This window comes from Anser anser, assembly GCF_964211835.1.
Source record: "Anser anser genome assembly, chromosome: Z".
In the NCBI taxonomy this organism is placed as follows: domain Eukaryota; kingdom Metazoa; phylum Chordata; class Aves; order Anseriformes; family Anatidae; genus Anser; species Anser anser.
The window spans coordinates 8,311,178-8,338,279 of NC_139723.1; the positions used below are offsets into that span (position 1 = coordinate 8,311,178).

General features: G+C 36.5%; 1 protein-coding gene across 3 annotated transcripts in view; it reads right to left on the minus strand.

Annotated features, from left to right (window-relative positions):
- ATG10 (autophagy related 10) overlaps positions 1-27,102 on the minus strand; it is an 83,566-nt gene that overhangs the window by 52,340 nt on the left and 4,124 nt on the right. For 2 of the 3 annotated variants that reach the window (XM_083817872.1, XM_083817871.1), the window contains exon 3: positions 23,614-23,733. The exons of the other annotated variant lie outside the window; for it this stretch is intronic. In XM_083817872.1, coding sequence (XP_083673998.1) covers positions 23,614-23,733 — 120 coding nt within the window. The remainder of the gene's footprint in view (positions 1-23,613; positions 23,734-27,102) is intronic. 3 annotated transcript variants of the gene reach the window in all.

Sequence of the window (27,102 nt, forward strand, 5' to 3'; positions counted from 1 at the left end):
TCACCTCAAACTCTCTACTATGTATTGGATCATTTTTTTCTAACATGAAAGTAAAATAATAAGGTTGAACCAAGATTGTGAAGATGTGCAGGGTTGAGAACAAGGGCAAGGGAAGTTAAGAACAATGCTAATATTCAAAACTCATCTATTTCACTAGGGCAAACGTTCAGCACAGATACGTAAAATGGCACTTTTAAAAACATTTGCTCTTCTTCCAAATGACTGCACCTTCAACCAGTAGCAGGTAAGTAATATGGACCATTTAATAGCACACATGCTTCAACCTGTAGCATGGTTCCTGAATACCAGTAATTTGTATGATTGGTTAAAAAATGCTTTTCAGAAGCTGGAAGCATGCAGAAGTGTGCAATGATCTGGGGGATTGCCCAGGGCTCTGCTTTGCTCCACCTGTAGCTTGCCTGCCAGGTCACTTCCTATCAGTAAGCAGCTGATGCCAGGTGCACATGGACCACTCCAGTTGGTGGGAGTCGTGCCCACCTCCAGAAAATCCCTGCCTTCTCTCAGGTTGTAGATCCCTCCTGATTGACGGCATTACGTGCTGCTTTCCTAGGATTCATGTCCGGAGAAGAACGTTTGTCAGTTCTGTTCATTTTTAACACTAGATGACTCCAAAATGAAAACAAATTTCATCTAGCAAAGCAAAAGATTATGTTCTTGGCTGCAAAGTTGGAAAAAAGATTGCCAAGAAAAAAAAAAGTAAAAAGCTAAAGCTATGTATAATCTGAAATTATATTTCATTAAAAATAGCATTCTTAACTACCAGAGTGTTTCCTTGCTTAAAGGCAAAGCTCAGCTACAGAGGTGTAGCCAGTGATGAACTTTGCTGCATCCTTCCTCCCTCTTTAATCCACCAGAACTCAGCTCTGAAAGCTACACTGCAGGAGTAGAGAGCAAGTTTTCATCCTGTGAGGCTGCTCACTCAGTAATCACTTCCTGCTTTTTCTTTTTATCAGATAGGAATGCAGCTTTTAGACTGAGGAACTACAATTGACTATAATAACTCACATGTCCAATGCCAAGGAAAAAAAAAAACACACACACACACACACACACAAAAAAGGTAACCAAGGGGATTTAAACATTCTTTTGTCTCATCCCACCACAATTACTAAATGCCTAAATGCTAATTACAGAAGTGGACGTAAGCTACCTGAGGCCCACAGGACTGCTTAGCATTACTAACAATTACTACTACTTGGCAGTAGTAGTCTTTGTTCCAAGCCACGGAAGCACAGAAGCTCCCAGTCCACAAACATCTAGGGAAAAACAAGAAATGTACAACAAAATGAAGTAAGTTTTAGCAGGGAACAGTATCTATTCATCCTGATGACTGCCGTCTTATCCTGGGCTTTCTCCACATGTCCCATTCATGTCCTTCCTCTGCAGGGTCCATCTGTAGAAAATGCTTCTGCCCCCCTCCTCACACGTACAGAAGTGTGAGCATGCAATCCCACTCTTAAATTCTCATCCCACTGTCTCTCACTAAACCAAATTCTTTCCTCATTTTCTTCGGAGAGCTTCCATGATGCAGACGCTCCCAAACAAATAAAAAGCAGTTCAGAGCAGGGCCACAACACAGGAACTTTTCCATCCAAGCCTAAGCAGCTATAGGCAAGAGGAGGAAGAGCTACCCACTGATTTTGGGTAGTTTTGGATCCTCCTGGGAGGTGAGTGAGCAGCAGGAGGAGCAGACATGGTTTGGGCCCAGTGGACCTGTCAGGAGCTCCTCCAGCTGATTCCACAACCCCTCAACTTTATCGTTTTTTGCATATCTAACACAGGCCTGACTGCTAATGCAGACCCCATCCAGCACAACACAGGTGATGTGAGGAAGAAACACCTAATTTGGGTTCTCAGAACACATTCGTATCACCTCAAACCGCTGTGTAGTCACTGTGTTTCCAAAGGTGATTTCAGGTGTTAATTCTCTGCCTCTTTCTCTCTGCAAAAGTTTAGCTGGGTAAAGAATCCTGGGCTGCGAGAAGCATTTCATTTACAATACAATCCTGTAACGGCTTTGGTGCATAAAACTCAACAATAAGAATTCTGGTACGAAACCAAGTAGAGACGGGTTCGGGGGAAAGGAGCCTTCAATTCCCCCATCAATGTTTCAGTAAAGGAGGAGGTTTGCCTGCTCTGCACCCTGTTGCAGGCTCTGTAGGCAAAAAGGACTGCCATTTGTTTAGCCAAGTGTCAAAGTCATTAGGACATCCTAAGATGTATATTCCCCACAGTATGTTGGTGTCTCAGTAATAAAGGAGAACTCCGAACATAAAAGGGAAAAATGCTTGAACAGTGAACCATTAGGCTAATTCTTGATAACCTTCCCATATTTTCTTCCCTCTGATTCTTCTGTTGTGAAAGTAGGTATCTCTCTGATTAGTTTTTAGGAAGGATATAAAGAAAGAGGAATCCCTAGCTCAACCTCACATGAAAACAGAAGCCAGATTTTAGAAGAATAACATCTGAGAAATTTTGAGGATAACAGTTTCTCAAAATAAGTTTTTTAGGACCCTTTATCAAGAGCAAAAGTGAAAACTTCTCTTACTTAGATACTATAAAGACGAGGCTTCTATTTAACAACAGAAAACATGCGTTCTTGTGCAATCTGTGCTCTCAATTCCTGACCCTCCAAGCAGCCTTGCAACATCTAACAACAGCATTAACTTTAGTCTTTAGCCACAGTCATGGATAACAACAAATGACTAAAAATAGTGTATGAAACAGGAGGGGAAGGAATCTTCTGGGTCATTAAGTTCAGCCCCATCATCACAGGTATCCAACGTCACATTGTGCCTTATACTAAATTTGTAGCTTTACCTGAAAACTAAGTGGCTTCAGGGCAGAACTCTTTCTTTTGGAAACCTCCTGCATCATTTTACTTCTTCATGGATTCTAGTGAATCCGTGTTCAGTTTATAAATTTTAATTCCAATGCCAACATGTTAGTTGGGCTTAAATAGCTCTTTCATTCACAGGCATTTCAAACCTCTCTTGACCAATGTATTAACAGAGACAGACCATATTCTTTTTCAGGCTTTGTTTTTTTCCAGGCTACGTAAGATAGATTCTTCTCGTTGCTTCTCGATTTTGCAGACTTTTCCCAACTACAGTTGAACTACATGATCTCTGAAGGTCCCTTCCAACTGAACTATTCTATTCAATCTCATTTTCCCAACCATCAAAACAATTCCACTTTTTTTTTTTTCCTCAGTTCCCTTATTTCTTGAGAGGGAGTAGCTGAAACTCTAGATGTACAGCACTACAGATGAGTTTTCAACAGCCCTCTTGTTGTACAATGCCTATTTCAGTTGAGAGCACCACCTAGACAGAACCTTTATGTCCATTATCAGCTCACGACAATCCTATGATCAACTAAAATGTTGATCACTTCTTTCTCCTCCTCCGTCATTTCCAACTAACAAGTCACAAGCCTCTCAAACGGAACTATCCTCTCCTTACACCCTAAGGACGTGATCTTATACTTTCCACCGATAAATTTCATCCCATTTCTGTTATATCAGTCCTCAAGCTCCTCTGGATCTCTCCGCAGGAATTTCTTATCTTCTGCTATATTAGCAATGCCTCCAGTTTTTTTGCCATCAGCAAATTTAATAAACCCACTCCTACATCCTGTACTATAATTACTAGTTAATATATAAGATCTACCCAAAGACCAGTTTTTGTGGTATTATCACTCACTTTTATTTTCATCTGTGCTATTAATATAAAATGTTCCATTAACTCTATATGGATTAGAAGCAATGTATTTTTCTTTCCCCAACAAATGAGTAATTTTGCCAAATAATGCATCACGGTTCAATATACCCACTACCTTCTGTAAACCCATATTGCATTCCATCCTATATTCATTTTCAACCTTTAAATATTTCTTAAAACTTCTTTCAACAATCTTGAATACTACTTATGTTAGGCTAATAAACCTATAGCTTTTTGCCTGTTTAAAATAAAGATTTTTTTTTTGTATTCAATACTATGTCCCCAACAAGACAGATAACTTCCATCCTAGAATTCTTGTCAGGTATCTGTTGTGTTCTACCTTACTACCATCTCTCAGATTTTGCTTTCACCTTGATCAAAGTAATTCCTGTCTATATACAAACCCATTCTTAGTAGTTATCCTGCCTTCTATGAACTAGTCTATACTGAAAATGGGAATTTATTTTCATTTATTTGGAGAAGAGAGTAAAATATAATTGTCTGTGATCTTTTCCCTGGGCTTGCTTCTTTTCCTTTGATCTTTTTATATGTAGGGTTAAATAACCTTTTGACATTTGTCTTAGCATCTTTTCAGATCTATTTTCAAAATATAATGTAGGTTCACTTTCTGGAAATTCTCATTTCTTATCTAAAAATTCTAAGCTATATCTTTACACCATTCCTTAAGGTTGCTTTATTTTCCTGCAAATCTTGCTACAATGGCTGAGTTTCAGACTACCGTGCACTTTCAATTCAAGGAAAGTAAAAGCCTATTTCAACCAAAATCATTAAACATATTTAGTAAACTAAAAAAAAAAAAAAAGTTTGACCTTTTGAAATTAAGAAACATATAAAGAATTAAGTTGGTTATCTACTTATTTAAACAGAATCAATTCATGATATATGATTGTTTTCTCAGGCCAGCTATTCTGTAATTCTTACTAAATGCTAAAACCAGATTTGAAAGAGTTTCAGTTTTTGTTCATTAAGAAACCCAACTGATGACAAAAATTCACCAGCTGTTACATCCAGAAGACTCTTATCATTTTTAGAAATAACAACCAAGTAATAATTAAATTTAATAATACCATAATTATGAACAAATCACTTCCAATAGACAGTGGAAGAATACAATTCTACAAGCTTGCTTTCAAATGTTATTATTGACATGGTGAAAACTTCTCATTTCAACTGTTATTTTAACCAAAAAAAGTTTTAGATACTCCAGAACTGATTTCTAGCTCTATAATATTTTTCCTAACCTATTTTTATAGAGAGAGAGGTTGTAGCATCTTTTTCTATTCTTCCAAATATTACTGATATGATTGCTATTTATCTACCACTATGAAAAATAGTCAATAAACGTATTATCTATAAAGTGTAGTAACAGGAAAGATGAAAAATAAGGAGAGAGAAAGGACTACATATATTCCTGTTTATTTTAGAGTAAGATTCAAAGAATAACGCAGTACTGCATACAAATACCAAAGGTATGGACAGATGGAAACTATTCAGTGTATGCAGTCATTTTATTATATTGTTTGGTTTCCTGACATTATCAGTATGAATCATCTGTTCTAGCAAAAGCATCTTCACAACTTCTAGAGATATATGGCTCAGGTACCAGAAACAATACAGCTGCATTAGTATGATACTCTGCTTGGGCAAACATAATATCCTACTTCTCTATGAGGCTAATTATGTATAACAAAGCAATGCAATAATTACTACTCTGTTTCCAGGAATAAGCCCTCATAACTCCTTCAAAAATAGAAGAAATAGAAGGTCCCTAAAAAAACAGCTTACCATCTAAGTTAATTCCTGGTTACAGCCAAATTTTGAAATACCTGAAAATGTTTTATCTTTTTATCTCTTCTGTGTTCTTTTCATGACACAATAAGTAATTATAAACTATGCAAGTGTATTGGGACAATGCATTCACAGTGGTTTTTCCCACTCTCTAATTCAATATCTTTTATAAAATTTAATCAATGCTTTGAATTTCTATCATTTTACTAAATTATTAAGATAATTTTATTTTGGAGCCAGATGAACACAACTGTATTTCCCCTACAGTCAGAGATAAGATATCTTAAAATACCTGTTCCTTGATACTGCTAGGTAAGAATTTAAGACAGATCAAAATTAAAAAAAAGGGGAAAACACCATTCTGCTCTCCTTTCCACTTTCCTGATGCTGAAAATGAAACTACTCTTAATCAAACTTCTGGCATTCTGAAGCTGCTCTAAAATTAGTCTCCAAATGACTAAAATGGGTTCATCCCCTTCTCTACCAACGTATTGCATCAGCTCAATTCCCTCCTACTCATAACAGTTGTTTATATTCATCCACTCACTCCTTGTAAGTACATCTACATATTATTAGCAAGTTCAGTTCAAAGTGTAAGTGCTCATTTCTTAATAATTATTATTTTAAAATTTCCTAGGCACTTGATTTTGATTTGCTTAAGCAAATTGTTCTATTACTCATGTAAGATTACTAAATGTTCTTTAATCACTAAAAAAAATTGATTACGCTTTTTAATTGCCTATTATTTACTTCTTTAAAAGGTATTGTCCTTTAAGAGGGACTTCACACACATAAGGGACCAACTCGCCACAGAAAGATTTCTAGGCCATACTAAAAAAAAAATACACCATTCACTGGAACACCTACAGCATAACCAGCTGTCAACACGTTGGAGTCTTGCAAAAACTGGTGCTTACATGCAGTTATGAGACCTGTGATAAAGGGCTGCCTTTGAAAAACAACCGGCAGAAGTTAATTCTCCAAGACATAGCTTACAGTAACACCAACAGGTGAGATCTGAAATTACCAGCTACAAAAAAAAATGAGAACACCTCCCAGAAAAAAGTGTATCAGATTACAACAAGGGCTTTTGATTGAAGACAATATGGTTCATTAAGTAAAAGACATAAATAACAACCCCTCTCATGTTGTTTTTCCATTTCTTCCCTTTTACCAATATTTTCATCACAGTGGTATCAGCAGTTTTGGGAAAGATGACTTTTTTTTTTTTTTAATGGTATTAAAGTAACTATTTTAAGAGATATTTGTAGAGATGGGTTTGAAATAAAACTCTGTAACAAGACTCTACTAAAGCAGGAAAATGCCCTTTTCATGCAGAGACAAAGAAAATATGTAATGGTAGTAGAAGAGGTAAAAAATATATATACAAAACAGTGAAAAACATGAAGCAGTAAATAAAGTCTAATACTAAAATCTGGTCAGTGGTGGTAAAAAATACCCTGTCAAGATTACTGACAGCCAGACTACTTTAGATGCATAGAACAACACTATATAAAAATTTAGACTGGCTACAATGTTTGAAAACATGGTTTAGAAATCACTTCATCAGTATGTTTATGGTTCATTTTGATTCAAAAACTTGGATATTATAAAGCTTTGCATGTCTGGCTACTAATTCTGTTATCTATAAAGCAGGATCAGATACAGTTCACAGTAGTGTGAGTCCTTATATTACCTTCAGCGAAAGCTGGGTAGGATTTCAATACACCCTTGCTCTGAAATCTCCTACAGCTACCAATGCCCATGCAACACTGTAGCTATAAAATTATGAAATCAGCCAGAAAAAAAAAAAATCACAAAATAAAAAAGAAGACAGAGAAAGTAAGTATTCATCATATTGCATCAAAAAAAAAAAAAAAAAAAGAAAAGAGCATTTCCAGTACATTTTCCTTTCAAAGATGGTCATGTACCGTAAGCATGAGATGCAGCACTACACCGTTAAGTCTAATGTTTTCCCTGGAAGCATTAAGACTTTTTGCAGTTATGAAGAATTGAGTAATAAAGCTTAGTGGAATTACTGGGGTTTCTGCACAGATCCTGGATTTACTTTGCATGTAAATTCACTAGTATACACACGCATAGCAGCTTTGGCTACGACCATGTATGTCCAGAAATTCAAGTCAGATTTACCAAGTCCTGAACATCTGTTTAACATAGGATCAAAAAATGCTACCAGAAAGGTTCAGCACAGTTTTGTTCCTCGGAGACACTCAAATCTTCCATTCCTGGGGACAGGGGTGCCATCAATTAAAGCTCAATGGGCTCCTCTGAAGAACGCAATGGTTTAATATCCATACACTCAGCATACTGCCACAGGGCTGCCCATCAGGTGTACAACTTACAGTTAGTCATATGCACTGTCTTCCCAAAGCATATGTTTTTGAGGAAAGATGAAAAAAGTCTCAATATCAAAAAATAAAATAAAATAAAATAAAATAAAATAAAATAAAATAAAATAAAATAAAATAAAATAAAATAAAATAAAATAAAATTTATGTCACCATAGTCCTTTAATCAACTCCTGTTTGTTTTTCCATATTGCATCAAATCCACAAGACAAACCATTTTGAAATTACTCAACAAGTTGCTTGTTAAATAGTGTACGCTCAGAATTACCTTGAATTATTTTGCAATGCTTTGTCTGATTGATTTTTCTTTCCTTCAGATTTGAATCTTATGGTCAACCAAGTGTTAGGTCCAAGGAAAGGCAGGGCTTTTGCTTCAGCCGGGACATTTACAAGGTCTTTCTCATGTGGATTGCCTGGCACATCGCAAGTTATCAGCACATGTTGTAACTCTGCCCTCAAGCAGAGAATTTTTATGGTCTCTGTCTTCCACTCAGCCATTTAATTTCACAAAACTTACAGGAACTTAATTGTCTTTAGAAACCTCTACCTTGCTCAAATGCAGTTAACATCACTCCACTGATGGAAGAATTTTTGAGCAGAGACAAGGGCAGAGATAAATACTACAGAAAATCAAAACAGTTTTTCTAAAACAAGTGAAGAAGAGTGTTATACTTTGCTAATTCTTGGAATATCAGACAATTTGCATTCTCATCTTCCCAATGTTTAAAATTTTTCTTAGAATTTTGTAGTTATGGTTTTCTCAGAAACTTGAGCAGTTACGGTTTACACAGAAATTGTGTCTTTGATTTTAAATGGCAAATATGTTTCTGTCCTTTCAAAGTGTGCCGAAAAAAGAAATGGGAAATGTGACTACTAAGCATCCATTAACAGACAGAAAGTAAGAATAGTTTAAAAACTAAAAATTCATGGGAATTTCTACCATTTACACTCAAATGGTTGCAACTGTAATGTTTGTTTTGGAAAGCAAAATAATTCTAGCTAATACCACACTACAGGATCAAAGTTTCGATTGCATGCACTTTCTGTTGTTCTTTAACTGTATTTCTACATCTTCTGTATTGTGAGTAAACATTTTTGGTTGATTTCCTACAGCAGCAGGAAAACAGTTCCTCAACTGTATTTCTAAACCAGTGATAACTGGACTGGTTACAACTTTTTCAACATAAAGACAGATTTTGAGACACTACTGAAAGTACAATAACCCTAGAAAAATAAATATTTAAATGCATTCCATGTGTCCTGCCTGGGATTTAGGAATTCATATAGGAAGTTTTTACTTGCTCTTGCAATATCTGCAAATCTATATAACTACTCAAGGAAACATAAACTAACCTTACCTTACCTTCTAAGCCCTGGACAAGACTCTTACAATCAGAAATTAGCAGATTTCTATTTAAGCACCTATCTGCCTTATTTTCCGAAGAACTATGTACTCAGAGGCTTCCACTAAAGGCAGCTGAAGGACTTACACTGCTAAATACCAGGTCAGTTCAGAAACCTACACTTAGCTTCTAGGGATTACTGAAGCTCCTATGGTCCACATGAAAAAAAAAAAAAATCTTTAGTCAGTTTTAAATAATTCTTTTGACGCTCCTCACTTCCAACATGATCTGTATTATCTGCTAACATCTGAAAAGGAGGAAAATCAAAGATTTCATGAGCAGAAGATGGAATTCCATTTGCTTAAGCTAGATCCTTAATTCAGGTTTGCTCTGCATTTAGTGACACAGTCCTCTGACAGGGCCTAAGTTTCAGTTCATCTGTTTCAATTACTTACAGGGCTTAAGTTTCAGTTTAGACCCAAGATGTCCCTCATTCTGCACAGAAGTGACAAATTTGGCAACCCCAATTCTGCCCCCAGTTGGCAACAAATAAGGAAATAACAAGGCACATTTCAAAATAAAGTTGTCTCCTTTTGTTACTGGGATTGAAAAATGCCAGCTCCAGCTCTTCCCCATCTTTTAGTTCAGAAAACTGTTCTCCCCTCACAGAGTGACACCTTCCAGGAGCTATTTCACATCCTGAAAATTAACTAGTCCAGATGTAACAAAGAAAATAACCATTGAGTCTCTAAGAAAGAAAGAAATTTTAAGGCTAGGATGTTATTTAACACAAGCCAGGGAATTTAAAACAGAAATTGAAATTTCAGTTTAAGACAGACATTTTGGCACAGACAACGCATGATTTTCCTTTGAGTATTGTCAGTCAAGATCCACTCTCCTGGGACTACACCTTCACAGTACATTCCAAATACATACAACATGCGGAGATGTTTTAAAATTCGGTGGTATTTGCATTTGGACTGACATCTTCTTGTAATATGTTTGACACTGAGCACTTCTGCAACAAAGAACTGAGCCGATTTCAACTCAAGTCTTTTCCAAAGAATAACGGGCAGCTACACATGAATGAATAAGTGAACAGTTTGCTACAGTAATGAATGCCTCTGAAAACAGCAAGTTTGCAGGCACCAGATGGAAGAAGAACATTATTGCAATTCCTGCATCCCATTGTGCAACAGCCAACAGAGCCGTTAATGCTTTCTGGTGATTTCTAAGCTTTTTAATGTGCTTTCCCTTGAAGGTGTTTTTTTGTTCCCTGTCAGTCTGCAAGCTAGGTTCAGCTGTCTTGGAAAGAAATTTTATTGGCAAGCCATCAAATAGGGAAAAGTACAAAATATGGATCGAAATAAATACTATTAATTGTACTACAAAAATCACTAATTGGACACAAAGCTTACACTATAAAAATATGACCTATTACCTACAGCGCAAATCTTTCACCTCCTGCAAGCCACAGCTTTCACCCTCCTGTGCTAGAGCTGTCTCTCTGCATCTTAGTTTATCACTGATCCCACAGAAATGTCTGTATCATGATTGTGAAGAGTCTTTACTGTTTTCTTTTTCTCAGAAAGCAAACTTAAATCTTATTAAGCATATGACATTAAGTTTTTTTCCAGAATTCAGGGCAGAATGGTAAAAACTGTTCAAATCCAATTCATATTATTTAATTTCATTGCTACCACCACAGATCATCAAGAGAAAGCTTCTCATTGAGCAAAATGAAATACGCCCAGTTACAGACATGAGTTTACACTCAGCAATACATTTTCCCATCCCCAAACATATATGATCATTTAAACAATCTTCCCTTTACTTGGAATGTACAAGTGAGAGTGTCTCACTGAAATTGTCAATAAACATGTCTAAGCAATGTCTGAACTAGTTCCTGGCAAACCAGGGCAGAAAGATTACACAACATTAACAAGCTGAATTCAAGCAAAATATACTTGCTATTATTTAAGATATACTGCCTTATTCATTCAGGAAAACACCTGTATCTTATACAAACTCACAGAACCAAATTCATTCCTGCTATAAACTGGAATAGTAATTCTGGAACTGGTGCATTCACAATCCCATCAGTACTAAGTCTTAACATACTGCCTTGGTAATACCATGTTGAATACCAGCCCAATATAGAAGGAAAAGAAAACAAAACCCAACCTTATTTTCACAGCTACATTTTTATAGGACGTACTACATCTTGGCTATTATGAGACAAGAAAGCAGTGCCTCCTCATTGTGTTTCTCTCTATAACGCCAGGTAAGTTACTGTTATTATTGATATTGACATATTTCATAACTACAGAAAACATTATCCTCCACGCAACTTCCTAAATCTCAATCAACTTCAATGCTATTTGGTTACAGATAGGAAGGATTAGACCTCAGAATCATACACAGACTACACAGTATGTATATAATATACATGAGGAACACTTTGCATTCTGACATTGAGAAGAAATGTAAATCACTATATTGACAATACTAATAAACCAGCAGTGACTGCTTTTTCTTTTTCTTTTTTTTTTTTTAATTAATAAGGCTAACAAAATTGAGTGTAGAAAGATTTAAAACATAAGGAAAAAAAGTATGGGACTGCCTATTTTTCCAGAGTAGGAAATAATGACAATTCTTTGTAACACAGGAGAAAAACATTGCTTCATGTACCTTGAGAGTGATCCATATTAACAGTTCAGAGACAATGATGTTGAGATGGTTTTGGGGTAAAAATCTGAAAACCCACAATTAGACCTCACAGCAAAAACGACTGTATCAAAGACTAGAGATTGTTAAGGCAGGTAGACTAACTGAAAAGTAGAATCATAATCATGTGGCCTAACACTGCAATAATGCCAATGACAAATAAAGTTAGTCTTCTTAACTTTCAAGATAATTTGCTGCTTTACACTTCTGGTAGATGTAAATTTTCAGTGGTGTAACTTCAGCATCCCTAAGTTGGGATCAGGTCTTGGATCCCCACCACCAAAAGCAGAGTTGCCAGGGTTGCTTGCTGGGCTGCAGTCCATGCTACATAACTTAAACATAGCTAGAGGGACAGTAAATTAGGAATCTTTTTACAAGTAGTAAAATAATTTTCAGAAAGAAATAAAACAAGCAATCTAAGAGCTTCCTGACTTTGGAATTTTCTACAATGCAGCAACATGTAGAAGTTCAGCCATTTCGCCTGGTTCTCGAGAAAACACTGCTCACTGTATGGCCCTAAATCTCCAATACTCACTTCAAGCCAGCATGACCTGTATGTTACAGGTGAATAGTGCAGATACACTAACGTGAAAAATGAAGCATATGATGCTGCTACAAAACACAGGCACTTAGCCAAAATCTGAGTATTGATCCAACAGATGAGCGTTTTCCCTAGAAAATTAAAGCATAACACTGTACCTGTGTAATTTAATTTAAAAGAAACAAAGGAAGGCATATATGCAAGGCTTGCAACATGAAGTATTTGGAGGTTCACCATAAAAAGCAAAATGTTAACAACTGACTAGACTGTGATTTTGCTTCCTTCGTGGTAGAACAGTATTGACAAATACTACAGTGTCATGTTTCTCGTTTGTGAGCTAATGTCACAAGCATTTGACAAATACAGCCTGGATAAAAAGACAATGCTCTGCCCTGAGTTAGGGCAGCACACCATCAGACCGCCCCCCCCCGACCAGCCTAAAAATCGTGATCAGAGAGCACTGCAGCCTCCCTCAGGCCTCCTTCCCACTCTGGGAGGGAACAAACTAATTACACCTGGCTCAACACATACCGCCCAACATGCTGATGCAGCAACGCCACACGGAGTGCTGGGAGCAAGACTCATTCTTCTTCACACTGTCCAACCCCATGCACCACTATCACTAACTTTTGACATAAATATGGGCAGAAAACAGAAGCACGCTTTAAAATCCAGGCCTCCAAAATGGTACTCATGATACAGGCAGCTCTTTTAGCTCTCTCTACCTTATAATAGTCAATCCAAAATGTAGTTATGCATCAACTATTTTCACAAATACTCCTATTCCTCCGAACTACCTTATCTTTACCTTTACGAGGCCAGATTATTCCAAACACACGACATGACTGTTTTTCAGGAACACGAAGATTTTACCATTAATCTCCTTTTCATTATATTTAACATCACTGTCAGTTTCAATGTATATGCTCAGAGCATATTCCTTTTGCGTTGGACATAGCTCAGTGATTAATCAATTCTGAACCACCACCACCAATTTGTATCATGCATTCTACTGAATTTTGAAGTGCAGTCTTCATATACAAACCCATACAATTAAGAGATAAAGCAAGCTGTTAGAGTAAAATTCAGAGTAACAAAAATGGGTCTTTTATTCTTTCTAGTGAGCTGTTAACCACATGCCTGTTCCCCTTTATGAGCTGTACTGAGTAAAAGCACTCTAGCATATAGCTTTTTTCAACTACTGAACACAGTTTTGGAGACTTAGATGGTGAAGTGTGTGGTATCTACCTGTTCATATATGAGGAAGAATCAATGTTTTCTACTGGTATGTTCCTCCAGTCTCTTCATTCTCATTATCCCCGAGCAGAGCAATTCTCAGGAAACAAATGCCACAACAGTGCTAGGAGGAGAGGCTGAGAGGGTTGGGACTTTCAGTCTGAAGTGGAGGAGCCTCCAGGGGATGTCATCTATGTCTATAAATACCTGAAGGGAGGGTGAAGAGGACAGAGACAGGCTCCTTGCAGTGGTGACCAGTGCCAGGACCAGAGGCAGTGGGCACAAACTGGAGCACAGGAGGTTCCCCTGAGCACCAGGCAGCGCTTCTGTGCTGTGCGGGTGGCTGAGCACTGGTGCAGGCTGCCCAGAGAGGCTGTGGGGTCTCCTCCTTGGGGATCTCCAGAACCCACCTGGACGTGGGCCTGAGCACCCTGCTCTGGGTGGCCCTGCTGGAGCAGCGGTGGGACCAGATGGCCTCCAGAGGTCCCTCAGCCATTCTGTGATGTTACACAGCTGTAATATTTTTAATAATATAATATGATGCTATGGTGTTTACCATAAGCACCGTTGATATGCCCATCACTTGAGTATCTCTTCAACCTACAGTAGCTCACATCAGACTTTCTGGTTTTGGAGGAGAAAAGATTGGAGAATTTATTTTTTTTTTTAAAAAAAGCATAACATGTAAGATCTATTTTTATAATAGGTTTTTCTTAACAAGACTATTAAAGTTATATCATTAAATTGAAAATAGAAAAACAGATTTCAATTTCTCACAAGCCCTTCAACTTACAAAACTGTAGAAGCTGGACAAACATCAAGGCATGTCAAGCATATCACATCAAAACTATCAACTACGGGTATCAACCTATCTGACGCAAAAGTTACCAAGCCTTGTAATAAATAAATAAATTATAAAAGACATTACACCCTAAAAAACTGAGAGGGGAAAGAGAAAGGCCAGGTAGGTTACAGTCTAAATCTGTAGCCTGCATATCTCTAAGACTTCTGTACGTGCAACTACAAGCAGTTTTAATGTACCTTTGGCCACATAATTTACAGGGCAAAGACAACTGCTATTGAAGTACACTCTGGCACCATTTAAAAAATATTATTTATGACTTAATAATAATGACTTATTAAAAAGGCATACATAAAAATGCAGTCTGTACTCTTATGAAATCAATTCATACTTGAAATTTACTTAATAAAACCTGAACTTCAAAAATTAAAAAAAAGTTCAAAGCTCTCAGTGTAATTTTTCTTTTCTAGATTCAAAAATAAAAACAACTTTTTTTTTTCCAGAACAAGCTTCTAGATGTCAGTAAACAATGCACTGAAGTAGAAACAAAACAGCAATATTTCTTTCCAATAACTGTAACACATGATCACGGGCCAAATGAACAAGCTTATAAATAATTTTGTCAGTGGCGCTATTAGTCTCTCAAAGTTCAGGCTCTGGGAAAACTGTCTTCACTTACTAGTCTCAACGTGTGCTTCAAAGGAAATGGAGGTTCATTTATTGCAGAAAGAAGACTTTCTGCTGGGATTATGGCATGCCTTCAACCACTGTAACTCTAAGTGAACTGTCGCATTCAGTTACCCAAGCTGAATTAGAACATTTTTTTCCCAGTGCTTGATGTAGAATTTATTTGCTAATATTAAGTGATGACTTTGAATACTGAGCACATAAAAAGTTGAAAACACTTTGCATTAACATCTAAACCAAAAAGAAATTACTTTTAAAGGTCATACAGTGTGCTTCTTCAGTTCTCCCAAAAGCTTCATAATTAGTTTGTATTTGCTTTGATATCATTTCTAAGGTTTGTAAAAACACACTAAGTACATTCTAAGTGGGTAAAACCGAACAGCAATCAAAGAATGTGTAAAATGGAGAATACAGATTACAGTCCCACCACACACAACAACGGCCAAACCAACAGCATGTCATCAAAGCTGTTGAAAACTATATGTAGCCACTGTTAAAAAGATTTGCCAGGATACCAAAGTCACACACAGAAAAGTGATCTGCAAAGGTATGGGGGGGGAGAGAGAGAAACTTCCCACGCCTCTAGAAGTTCCTAAGAGTAGAAACATTTAGCGTCTTTCATGAAGACTGAAACATCCCACCAATGAAAGAGTCTAGAAGCAGGATTTATCTTGGAGTCAGACGACTTCTGTCACCATAGCATTCCTCCTTTATTGAGGTTTTTCCAGCTCATGGAAGGGGAGTAATCTCTCCCGAAGCTTCAATATTTCTAAACAATGTCATTCTTTTGCCAAGCTTTTTAACCTAAAACAAAGTTAATAAAATCCATACCAGATTTTTTTCATGTGGCTTAATAAAAGCTAATTCAGTTTTTAGAGTAATATAGTTTTAAGCAAAATCACAAGCATCTTTGCTGCATTTTGAAACTCACTTTAGATCTCCTTAGAACAGGTGGTTTCTTAATTTATTTTTTTACAGGTTTCCATCACCAGTTTGGGTTTTCTTCCTGTAACCTGGCATTTTAAAAGACTTGTGGTACTATGCTAGAAAATGAAGCATCAAGAGAATTTGGAAGATAGGGCCAAACGTTGGCCTGGCTAATACAGAATTATGGGGCATAGACGTACTATGGCACATCAAGGCTGCCCAGCAGTATTTGGGCAAGAGCATTAAAGGAACAGCTGGTTCCAGGGAGACCCAATGGCAGAGGAAGCCCAGCATGCTGAAAAGAGTCTGAGTTGAACTGAAATTAGAATTCCTTCTTACTGTCAAAACTACCAAACCTTCTTCAATCAGGTTTTGGAGGAAACATAATTTGGGTTGAGTACATATGCAGCATGACCTACTCCCTCCTCGGAGCATCAGGGTAACTACGGGAAAGACTATTGGTAAACTCACCTGCTTCTGGAGCAGCTGCACTACTCTTCAGCTGGGATCATTCACTAAAAACTGATGTTTGGGGGCGTATGTAATACTTGATTGTCTCCCTGTGTACTAAGGACCTTTTATTATTTTCTCCAGTGAGTGCTGGATTCCATTAAATATATTTACATTTTTCTCCCTAAGTACTTTTGCTGGGTTTTTACTTCACATTTTTTAACCATCCAACAAATACTGTGGTTCTGCGTATGTTTACACTGAGCTTATGCTATTTACTTTTGCACAAAAAAAGGAGTTGTTCTTAATTCTAAAAATACTGGAGTTGTTTAGAGAAAAAATGATTAATAATTACTAAGATTTATAATTTTCTAATTGTTATAAACTGAACAGCACAGCTGAACAGCAAATCACACAGTATTATGAAGTACAAGAAAGATGTCAGGCTCACTCCCACACCCTTCATCAGGAAAATCTTCACTTACACTAATGAACATCTGCCAGCAAAGGTAGAGTCGATGTAAAAATAAATATATAACTTAACTGACATGTTAGTGAAGCTCAGGGCTCATTTTCCAAAGGCAACATCAGTTATTAACAGACCTTTTACATTCCCAACCTGCCCACTCCTACATAAAGCAGCAATGGCTGTAGCTTCAGAAATGGTTCCACGCTGACTCACTACTTTTGCAATACCGAGAAGAGCTGAGACAAACCACACACAGAGAATTATTACTCCAAGTTATTGCTTCCCTTAAGCTATTTGAATAATAAACAGAAAGAATGCATAAGTGAATCCAGATTTTCCTATTTCACTCTTTCAGTATGTAAGCTCTTTGAGGCATGAGGACTGTCCTCATTTCAAATTTTGTACGGAATTTTTCATCTTGTCAACAATCCACATAATAATATATGGTAGTAATTGTTCTGTCCTTGCTTAAGAGGTATCTACATCGCACTTAACAAAGGCTGGAGTGGGATACAGTTGATGGTAAATATTAATGTCCAGAATGAAAGCCAGTGTTTCAGTGCAATTGGCTGATAATAAAATAGGCAATATATGACTTCATAGCATTCAAATAGCTTCAACTATAGGAAGGGGAAAAAAAACATTCTGTTCGCTATAATTTGCTTAGGAAAAATGAAGGATGATTGAAAAAGGAAAAAAAAAACACAAATGTAGAAGGATAAGTTTCCAATTTTAGAGGAGGAGGAACCTATGGCCTCAGTCAAGATATTACTGTCCCAGTATACCTCAAAATCAAGCACAGTTTAAGTTCATCAAACTTATTACTACCCTTGCACTGCTGGTCATCATTGCATTTAATGTCAGTGAAGAGCTTGTGATGCATGACTTCTATGAATCTCAGTTATAAAATTGGTTAACATAAGAGCATCGACAGAGAAATATTTTAAACATACGTCCTACATATAAAGTAAATTATACAAAAGATGATACAATTCCATGTTCCTTGATACAGACCCTGACAGATCTCCCAGCAGAACAGATTTGGTCTGGATCAAGAAAGAATATACACCAAATATTGTTGAAATAGCCGGAATACAGTATGGTGGTTATACCTGATTTCTGCTGTCTGCAGAAAAGTATAGATGACACTTACCTGGCATAAAGTCAGGACGGCACAGAAAGACAAGTGACTCAATAAAAATCTAACCAGATCAAAATTGCAACTTTAAAATTTTAAAATAGCACCATGTATTTGTATCAGTTCCTGCTTTGCATCTCATGCTATTTTTCAATCTATTGAAAGATGCTCCAGAAGATTTATGATCTCTCCAGCTGTTATCCCAAGGACTGAATCCCATCTCATTAGTTAGAAGGGAGTGTCCTTCACAAACTTGGTCAAATATACTTAGCCACAATGTCATTAGCAGTTTCTGTTTACCAGTCTGGATAAGTATACTACCACATGGAGCCATGGATGTAATTCTTCCAGAAAAGGAGCAAACGTCCCTTTTTCACGTGAAAACAAACATTTTGGTTAAACTAAACCCACAGAAATCAGAGAATGGCTTTCCAGAGAAACATTCTCAATTCTTTTCTAGTAAGACAATAAATAGAAAGAGAGAGGGTCTGCATAACACAGGACAACCAGGCAATGGTTAGAAAAATGGCCTGACATCTCAGTTACCGACAAGTACAAAGAGAAAAACATTCTGAAACTGCTCTAAGTAGGTATTAGCATTTAAGCTTACCTGTCTCCAAACATCCTGTGTTTAAAGTTTCAGTGTGTCTATGCAGATGTAAAACCTTCTTCATATTTATCTTAACCTAAGCTGGCTCTAAGGGTCATTTGAATACAATGAACAAAATCCAGCTCATGGCTCTAACACTGTACCTACTTAAAAGCAAGGAATTGTACTTCACAGCTTCCAACACCCTACGCAGCCCTCATATAAGTTCATGAGACAATTCCTCTACTGCCTAAGACAGCTCAGGAATTAGCAAGAGTGTGTCTGGAAACTAGCAGATGTCAAAGGCTCTCTGGCATGTGAAAGGATAACGAGGAGACAGCCTGAATCCTGCAGCCTTGCCAACGAGCTGAAGCAACCATCAATTAACTACTATGTGCATGGCCTTCAAGTTCCAGAAAAGGGAAAACCTGCTTTGTAATAGATAGCATGCCAACTTGCAGCACAGTGGCTCCCAAACCTGTTCTTAGCTTCTGCTGCATTCCTGCTGGTCCAAGGGAGCAGGCAGCCTCACATTACAGAAACCTACTGCCAATCAGCTTGTCATTAGTAACTCACAGCACCTGCAACACAGGAATCTCCGTGAAAGCAAGAAGTTCCCACAGGAGCTGGAATACAGCAATTTCCCCCACCACCACCCCCCCACCCGCCGCATAATGGTGATGAGCCATCAGAAGTACTTTGCCACACCAGTATGTACAGCTCCATCACACGTGCCAACTGTGACTGCCTGCTCTGACCACTGGTATCACAAGGGCCAGAGCATCCCACTGTAAAAAAAATGAAGTTTCCAGCTGAAGTCAAGAATGCCAGTCTCAATGCAAGGACTCTCAATGCAAGCTGCTCCAATGGCTGATCCTTACAGTCCTGAACTAAGTACAAGCTTTACTGTCCAAGTGAAATCTCAGTGGAATCAACAGCAATAACTGCTGTGGCCTTTAATGAGCATTCATCCATACTTTGTTGTACAAAATTTATATGACAAAATGCAGACAACAACATCCGAGTTAACCATCTTCTAGCTTCCCTTGATCAATGAAGAAAAATAGACTCTTCTAGATTCCTAGAAGATTCCATCCTCCCCTAAAATAGGTTGACTGATTTATACAGAAAACTGCTTTTTCACCTCCTCAGGCTGAAAAAAAGATGTAAGTGACAAGCTTTATGTTGCATCTATCTAAAAACAGCAGAAAGAAACCTACACAGGATTTTATTCTTGGTCTTCTGATGCTTTTTCATCTCTTTATTAAAACACAAGTTGTGTAAATGGAACCAAGCACACCACATAATACAGACCGCTGTGCAGAAAAGACCAGAATACATAGCTGTTCATTAATCCCTCACCACGAAGACTCCAAATATTTAGATAGCAGAGAATGGGATGGAATGTTGAAAAAGTTAACTGTCCGTGACCAATGAACTGAAATAAACTTTTCAAATAATTTGATCAGTTTCCGTGGGGATCCCATGATATTAGCACATTTTTGATAATATGATATCCGATCATTGATTTTCTGTTTTAATAAGGTTACTTTAATTCAACTATTCTGCATATCTTTTGCACTGTATCATTATACTTTAGTATCTCTTGACAGATTAAAAACAAACAGAAGAGTAACTATTTTGTTTCTCTGTAGTTTCAACACTGTATTTATCATCTTTGCTGTAACAGGATATACCCACTGGATTATTCAATGTCACCTCTGGTTCAATTACTTAAATGAGAGTTCTACCCTTATTATGGATAGCTTTCCTATATTTTCAACCAGCTTCAAAATTTTGCCTTCATTATCTTCCTCCTGATTTTCACTTTCCCTGCCAAAACCAACATTCCATTCGTAATCTCTGAACTGGATTTCCCAGGAACACTCTGGAGGGAAATCTTGTGGCCTTTTATGACATGCCATATACTTCAATACATTTTTGCCTTGTCTTTTTGTCAATGCTTGTTGTTCCTAACAATGGATATTGATTACAAGGACTTTTAATTTCCTAATTTTTCCTTTCCGACTGTTCCTAATTAACTACCTTACATAAAACTGTGTCCTATCTCCAACCACACACTGAAGGAGAATATCAGCTGGAAATATCTCAGTGACACATAAACAATAGAGATACGATATAGCAAAGATCTAGATCACAACAGTAATTTGAAAACTGAAAATTCTGAAATGCAAAACTATCAATGGCCACATATTTTGCAAAAGCAACTATAATTCTTACTTAGAGCTCCCTTAGGTTTCAAATATATAAAAATACATTTTCTAAAATATACTAAAAAAAGATGCTATTTTTATATTTAAAATATGACTGCATATAACCGTGGAGGACTTTGCTAGTTCTATCAAAACCCCCACTTTTGCTCAAGTCTACTCATCAGAATCTATTTCAATAAAGTGTTTTAAAAGACTATAGTAGCTCTGTAAGACCATGTGATTTATGCATGCAATGTGTACTTTTACAAAACAAAACCTATTTAAATAATAGACTGTTACTGCAACAAGGCTCTCACAGTCTTCATCTGTGGAAAAAAAAGCATACTTTTCATGCATGCACTCTTTTCTTCTTATCCCCCTGCAGTCACTGCTTCCATCTTTCTGCTTAGCCTTCAACACATAGTTTTACTTTACATGTCCATAGCAAATTTCATTCTCTAACTAATCAGTTTGCTTCTACAAAATTCTAGATTAAATAGCTACACTTTTAACAGCCTGGTTACCCTTTAGTTCAATGAAGAATATAAATTTGACATCATCTCTGTTGGGCAACTAATATTTTGGAAAGGAGGCAATATTTTCTTATGCATACTATTAGGTCTTATAACCTACATAATCTTCTAAGACCTGCCTCCTGCTTGATTCTTCATCTTTATTGCTAATATGCAACATGAACAAAGATTTCTCCTTAAAGAGGACCAGTTGATGTTCAAGGTCCCTTCCAACCTAGACATGTCTATGATTCAAGATGTATAAATCTGTCACAATATTTCAAGATAAACCATAGAGTTTGACCTAAAACTATATTTCAGTACATTAAAGACTGAAGCTTTTTCTTTTGTTGTGACACTCTTTCTATAGCTGATACCATTTTCTAGAGGAAGAACTAAACAGCTTTACAAGATGCTCTTTTAAAATACAATCTGTAATGAAGTCTTGATTCATTATTAAAACAGTTGCAATAATAAAAAGCAATTTTGAATATAAACATTAATCTGTTCTTACAAGCCAGGAATAAAGTACACAAACCTTGTTGTAATGACAGCTAAATAACAACCTCTGAAGCACTGATGCTAGCCTTCATTTTAAGAAACACTAGAATTTAAATTAAAGGAAAACCTAAAATGCTTAAGATGCATAAATGCTATTAATTTGCAGCTATCAAACAAATGCTATTAATTCGTAGCTATCAAACAAATATAAGGTAATGATTTTAAAGATTATATGGATTTCAATTTGTATCAAATCTGGTGTACCAGCAGTGGGGTTGTAAAGTTTTCTAACTTTTTTCAGAGTACTGAGCAAGCTGTCTTAACAGCAACAGGACTAAGCCTTGTTCGCAACTTACTTGTGTCATTTCAACCCTAGCTGCTCCTCATGGTACCCTGAGGGACCCAGGTGCTGCGTCAGTCCAATCCTGTACTTGCACTGATCAGCCAAACAGAGCATGAAGATCAGCCTTATACCTATCAGTAAAAGTCATATTTCACCTATTCAGACATCAGTTCTCACAAAATTTTTAGGATTTGAAATCTCTACCCCTCTTCAAACCACGGCTGAAATCCACGAGTGAACTGAAAAATCAGTAGAAAGAACTACCTAGTAGACGGTATGATTGTTTTAAGTGGCATTTCCTTAGAAATCAGGCCAAAAGAATGTTTATCTTAGACCCTGTACCAGAGTCTCTGTGGGGAAAAAGAAAAAAATCAGTGTGATGATGAGAAAAGAAAAGGAACTGTTACAGGGAAAGGTAACTGGAAAAAACACTCTGTCAATCTATTCAGCGGTTTATAATATAAAGAATCCACTGTTTTCAGGCAATTATAATCCAAAAGTTCTTTTCATATGTATGATAACAAGAAAATGAGTGAATTTCTGCTGTTTATATCTTGATTAGTCAATAATCTGGAGGTCTAATGCAGAGTCAAACAAGCAAATAATTATTCTAATCAGTCACCCTCAGTTTAATGAACAAGATTCATTTTCTGGAAGAAATCAGTTTACTTTCCTCAAAGAACACCTAATATATTTTCTTTCCCACTACTGGTTTCAAAAAATTGGTCATTATTTTTAATATTTGGTAAGAATTCTCACAGCAGAAAATAAGTATACAAGTATAAAACTCTTATTCACATCTTATTTCTTCAGAATATCACTTCAAATGAACATAAACCTGAAAGTTTTCTTTAATTTTTTAATTTTTGTCTCTAAGATAACTAAATAATGATGCCTTATCTTTTTCAAAAAGCTGAAGTTTTTTTTAATGTTAGTGAATTGATGTACTAAGAAATATTGTCCTTCCACAATGAAACTATACATACATATATACAAATATACATGCTAGAGCCTTTCCACTTCCTGCCAATTTTCACCTCCAAGTTAGCTGCACACATGAACAAGAAGAACTGAATGAAGAATAACCAAAAGCCACTGCAAACCATAACTTAAGATCTGAAATCTTTCTGGAAGGACTTAATTTAATAACATAATATTTTTTAAAATCCTGTTCATGATTTCTTTTATTAACTCAGAAGTCTAAAATCTCTACTTACTTCAACATGCAGAAACAATGCTTGTTCAATGTTATCACTGTTTTTCTCCTTGAGATCTGGTGGGATGCCTCTGTTTGTTATTCGGAACTGTGTTTTACTGAGATAACCATCAGCAAGGTCCTGTGTTCAGAAATATAAAAATAAAAAATAAAAAATCTGTAACCAAAATGCTGAATGCTATCACTGTTCTAGAAAATAAACAGCATAGCATTTAGGCACAAGCTCCAAGTCTTTTTACAGGAACCAACCACTGCATTGCTTTTCAGCATCTTCTCACAGGTAGTTTACACTAGTTCTCAGTGTTAAAGGAAGTCATAGACGTGAAAAGTGAAAATAAATTTCAATACAGTAATTAATTTAATGAGATAACTGATACTTTGGGAGAAAGGGTGACTGCCAAGGAATCAGAAGACAGTGCACGAAGGTCATGAAGAGATGGGTGGCTAATAACTTGCAAGGCATTGATCATACCAGTATAAATTTCCCAATTCCTAATAGCTTGTTTTACTTTAGGACTTTATGAAAGTTACACGGTAAACAGAGCTTAAAAAAGAACTAAAACAACTTCAGAATTTGAATGTGTAGAGTGACAGCTTTTTTCCCTCCTCTTGATCACTTCTGAGGGTCAAATGCAAGAGAAAACAGCAAAGCTTTACCTTCTCCCAATTCCCTTTTTATCATTCTGCTTCCCATACCACATGGTCTACCATTGTAAAAGGCCCTTGTGCAATTCTGAGTGGTAGGAGAAGCTTTTAGGAGCTTTCCCTCTTTGTTGACTTTACTATCTGCACACATATATAAAAAATATTTTTTCGATTCAAAGAAGAGAGAAAAAACTTTACTAACAGATCACTGGAAAAACATACACTCTGAAAGGGAGAAAGAGTATACAGAACACAAAGAACAGTAGTTGCATGTTAAGAACATATTTCTCAAAGGAAACAAATAAATTGGGGTTTTATTAGCTGTTTCATTACGTTTTATTTTAGACAAACACAGAAAGCACATGTGCAACATCTGATGAAAAAGGATTCTATTCAAAACAGTCTCTCTACAGAATTCATTAATGTAGCATTAAATTGCTTGACAAGGCCGCAAATTTAACCATAATTTAACTCTTCGGTTAATCTATCATTTCTGACACAGTTTATTTCATGTATTTTGACCTTTAAATCAACACAGGTTTTATTCAGACACACTAGTTCTCTCCTTTCAGTGACACTGCAGTATATATGTACCTCCAACATCTGTTATGCCTATACATGTATTTTGTTCTTATCAAGTTTCACACCTTAAATAAAACAATAATGCCATCTATATGTGTTTTTCCCTGTGAATTTTTAAGCGTGAATCATATTATGAGCAATTATATTGCTCATCGAGAAGATGAATCTGCCAAACTTTTCTGGCTGTCCTGGTTGTACAACCAACCAAATGTATCCTGGCTCTGAAGAACCACGCATGCAGAGGACAATAGAGGTGGAAAAAATTAGGCATATCTTGGTGATACAAAAGCCACTCCATTCATTCTCAACACCCTCTCAAGTCTCTCCCTGGGGAGTTTCATGCAAGCATTAGCAGGAGTACAGCTACCTACACTGGTATTTATCACCCTAAGAGCAGCAAAGAAAGTACTACCACCACCCACAGAGGTGAAACACCCCAAGGCACAATGAGCTTTGCCAGAGAAGGGCTGGATATAACATTCACCTCCCTGAACCAGTTTTTCCAGTGAGGGGAAAGGAGCCAAAGCCATATAGTCTTTGCGCTCTATAGTATTTGAATGCCATGCAAAGTAGCTAAATACAGCTGGAAACCCGGAGTTAGAAGTCTCCATATTTGACAAGAGGTCAGTGGAGAGGTGGCTGGAAAGAGGAGCATCCTTCCCGTTGCACTCTGTGTACGTAATTTGTACACTTCTGCCCTATAAATAAATCAATACTTTAGTAAGGATTTTGATCATCATGAATGTGGAAAAGGGAGTCCCTTTCTTTTCCAGCTGTCTTTAAAGTATCATAAACAAAAGTGAACCGATACAGCCTTTGATATGACCTCCCAGATTAACCTAACTAAATACAATTTGTAGTATTTAAAACGGAAAAAAAAAAAAAAAAAAAAAAAAAACAGAAAACAAAACAGAAAGCAAACAGTGGGACAGCCATCACAGATGAGATTCAATTATCCATCCCTAATAAAAGTCAGTGTTACTATCTAAATTGAGGTCCATCAGATCCTACAACAGAGGCTCTCTTAGCTTTTTATACAGCTTTCTTTCTGGGAGAAAAACAGGGATTATAAAAATGACACAATTTAGAACATTTCACTTACAGCTAAGAATACAGGATTCTGCTTGGGTCATGTAAGCCTATGCCACAAGAGCAGCTTGGCAAAAACAATGAGCATTTCATCACCTAAGTTTAATCTCTACTAAAAACATGGGAACACAAGAACACAGTTCTACAAGTCTGATTTACTTGTGTGGTCTTATTGCCATCAATGGGTCTATTCACGTGAGCATGGAATGAGGAATGGGATCCAAGTGCATTACATCAGCAAAACTGAGTGCCCCAAACTGCCCATAACACATACATAGTTTAAAAAAAAAAAAAAAAAGGCAAAAAGACAATGAGATACTTTTTTAACAAAAAAATTTCCTTCACAGATGATATAGGATAAATGAATGGTCTCAGTGGCCAGGATTTTATCACACTCTGAAATCATAGAGTTGCCAACTTGGTCCATTAAAAAAAAAAATCCACTCACAATTTTTTTATACATGAGAACAAGAATCTATCTCATTTTGCTATTTCCAGCAAAGGTTCATATTTCACAGAAAGTTCAAACTTTGACCTATGTATTGAATTCCCAATAGAGGCTCATAGCATCTTTCTTTGTTGAATAAATCCCTCATAAATAGAACCTTGGACCAAAATCTAAAGTTTCAAATGGTTGCCTACAAGAAAGGGTACATTGTAACACTTGGCTAATAACTGCACTGTTTTAAAAGCTTCTGAAAAGAATGTATCTAAGGCCAAAATCCCGCTTCTCACTGAAATTGTTTTATCTGTGATGAAGGGGTTACAAATGGTAACCCCTCCATACAATTATATGGAAATGATATTACGTATTTACTCTGGGAATTTCTGCATTTCAAACCGGTACAAGCATGATTTTTCTCCCCAAAATTCATGAAAGGACAGGGAACAAGACATTAAAAAATAATAAAATAAAAAAAAAAACTCCTAGAGAAGTAAATTCTGTGTAGCAAAGAGAAGAAATACTAAGATAGAGTATCTCAAACCATCCATTACTGAAAACCAATCACAGAAGCAAGAAAATAAAGAAAGCAAGCAAAAAGAAATGAAGAAAAAGGAAATCCTAAAACAACATGGCCTTATTATTAGGTAGAAAATAATAGAAGCATTCAAAGTAGAAAAAACAAGTGTTCAAAGTATTTCTGTTGTACTGGAGATAAAATACAAACAGTGT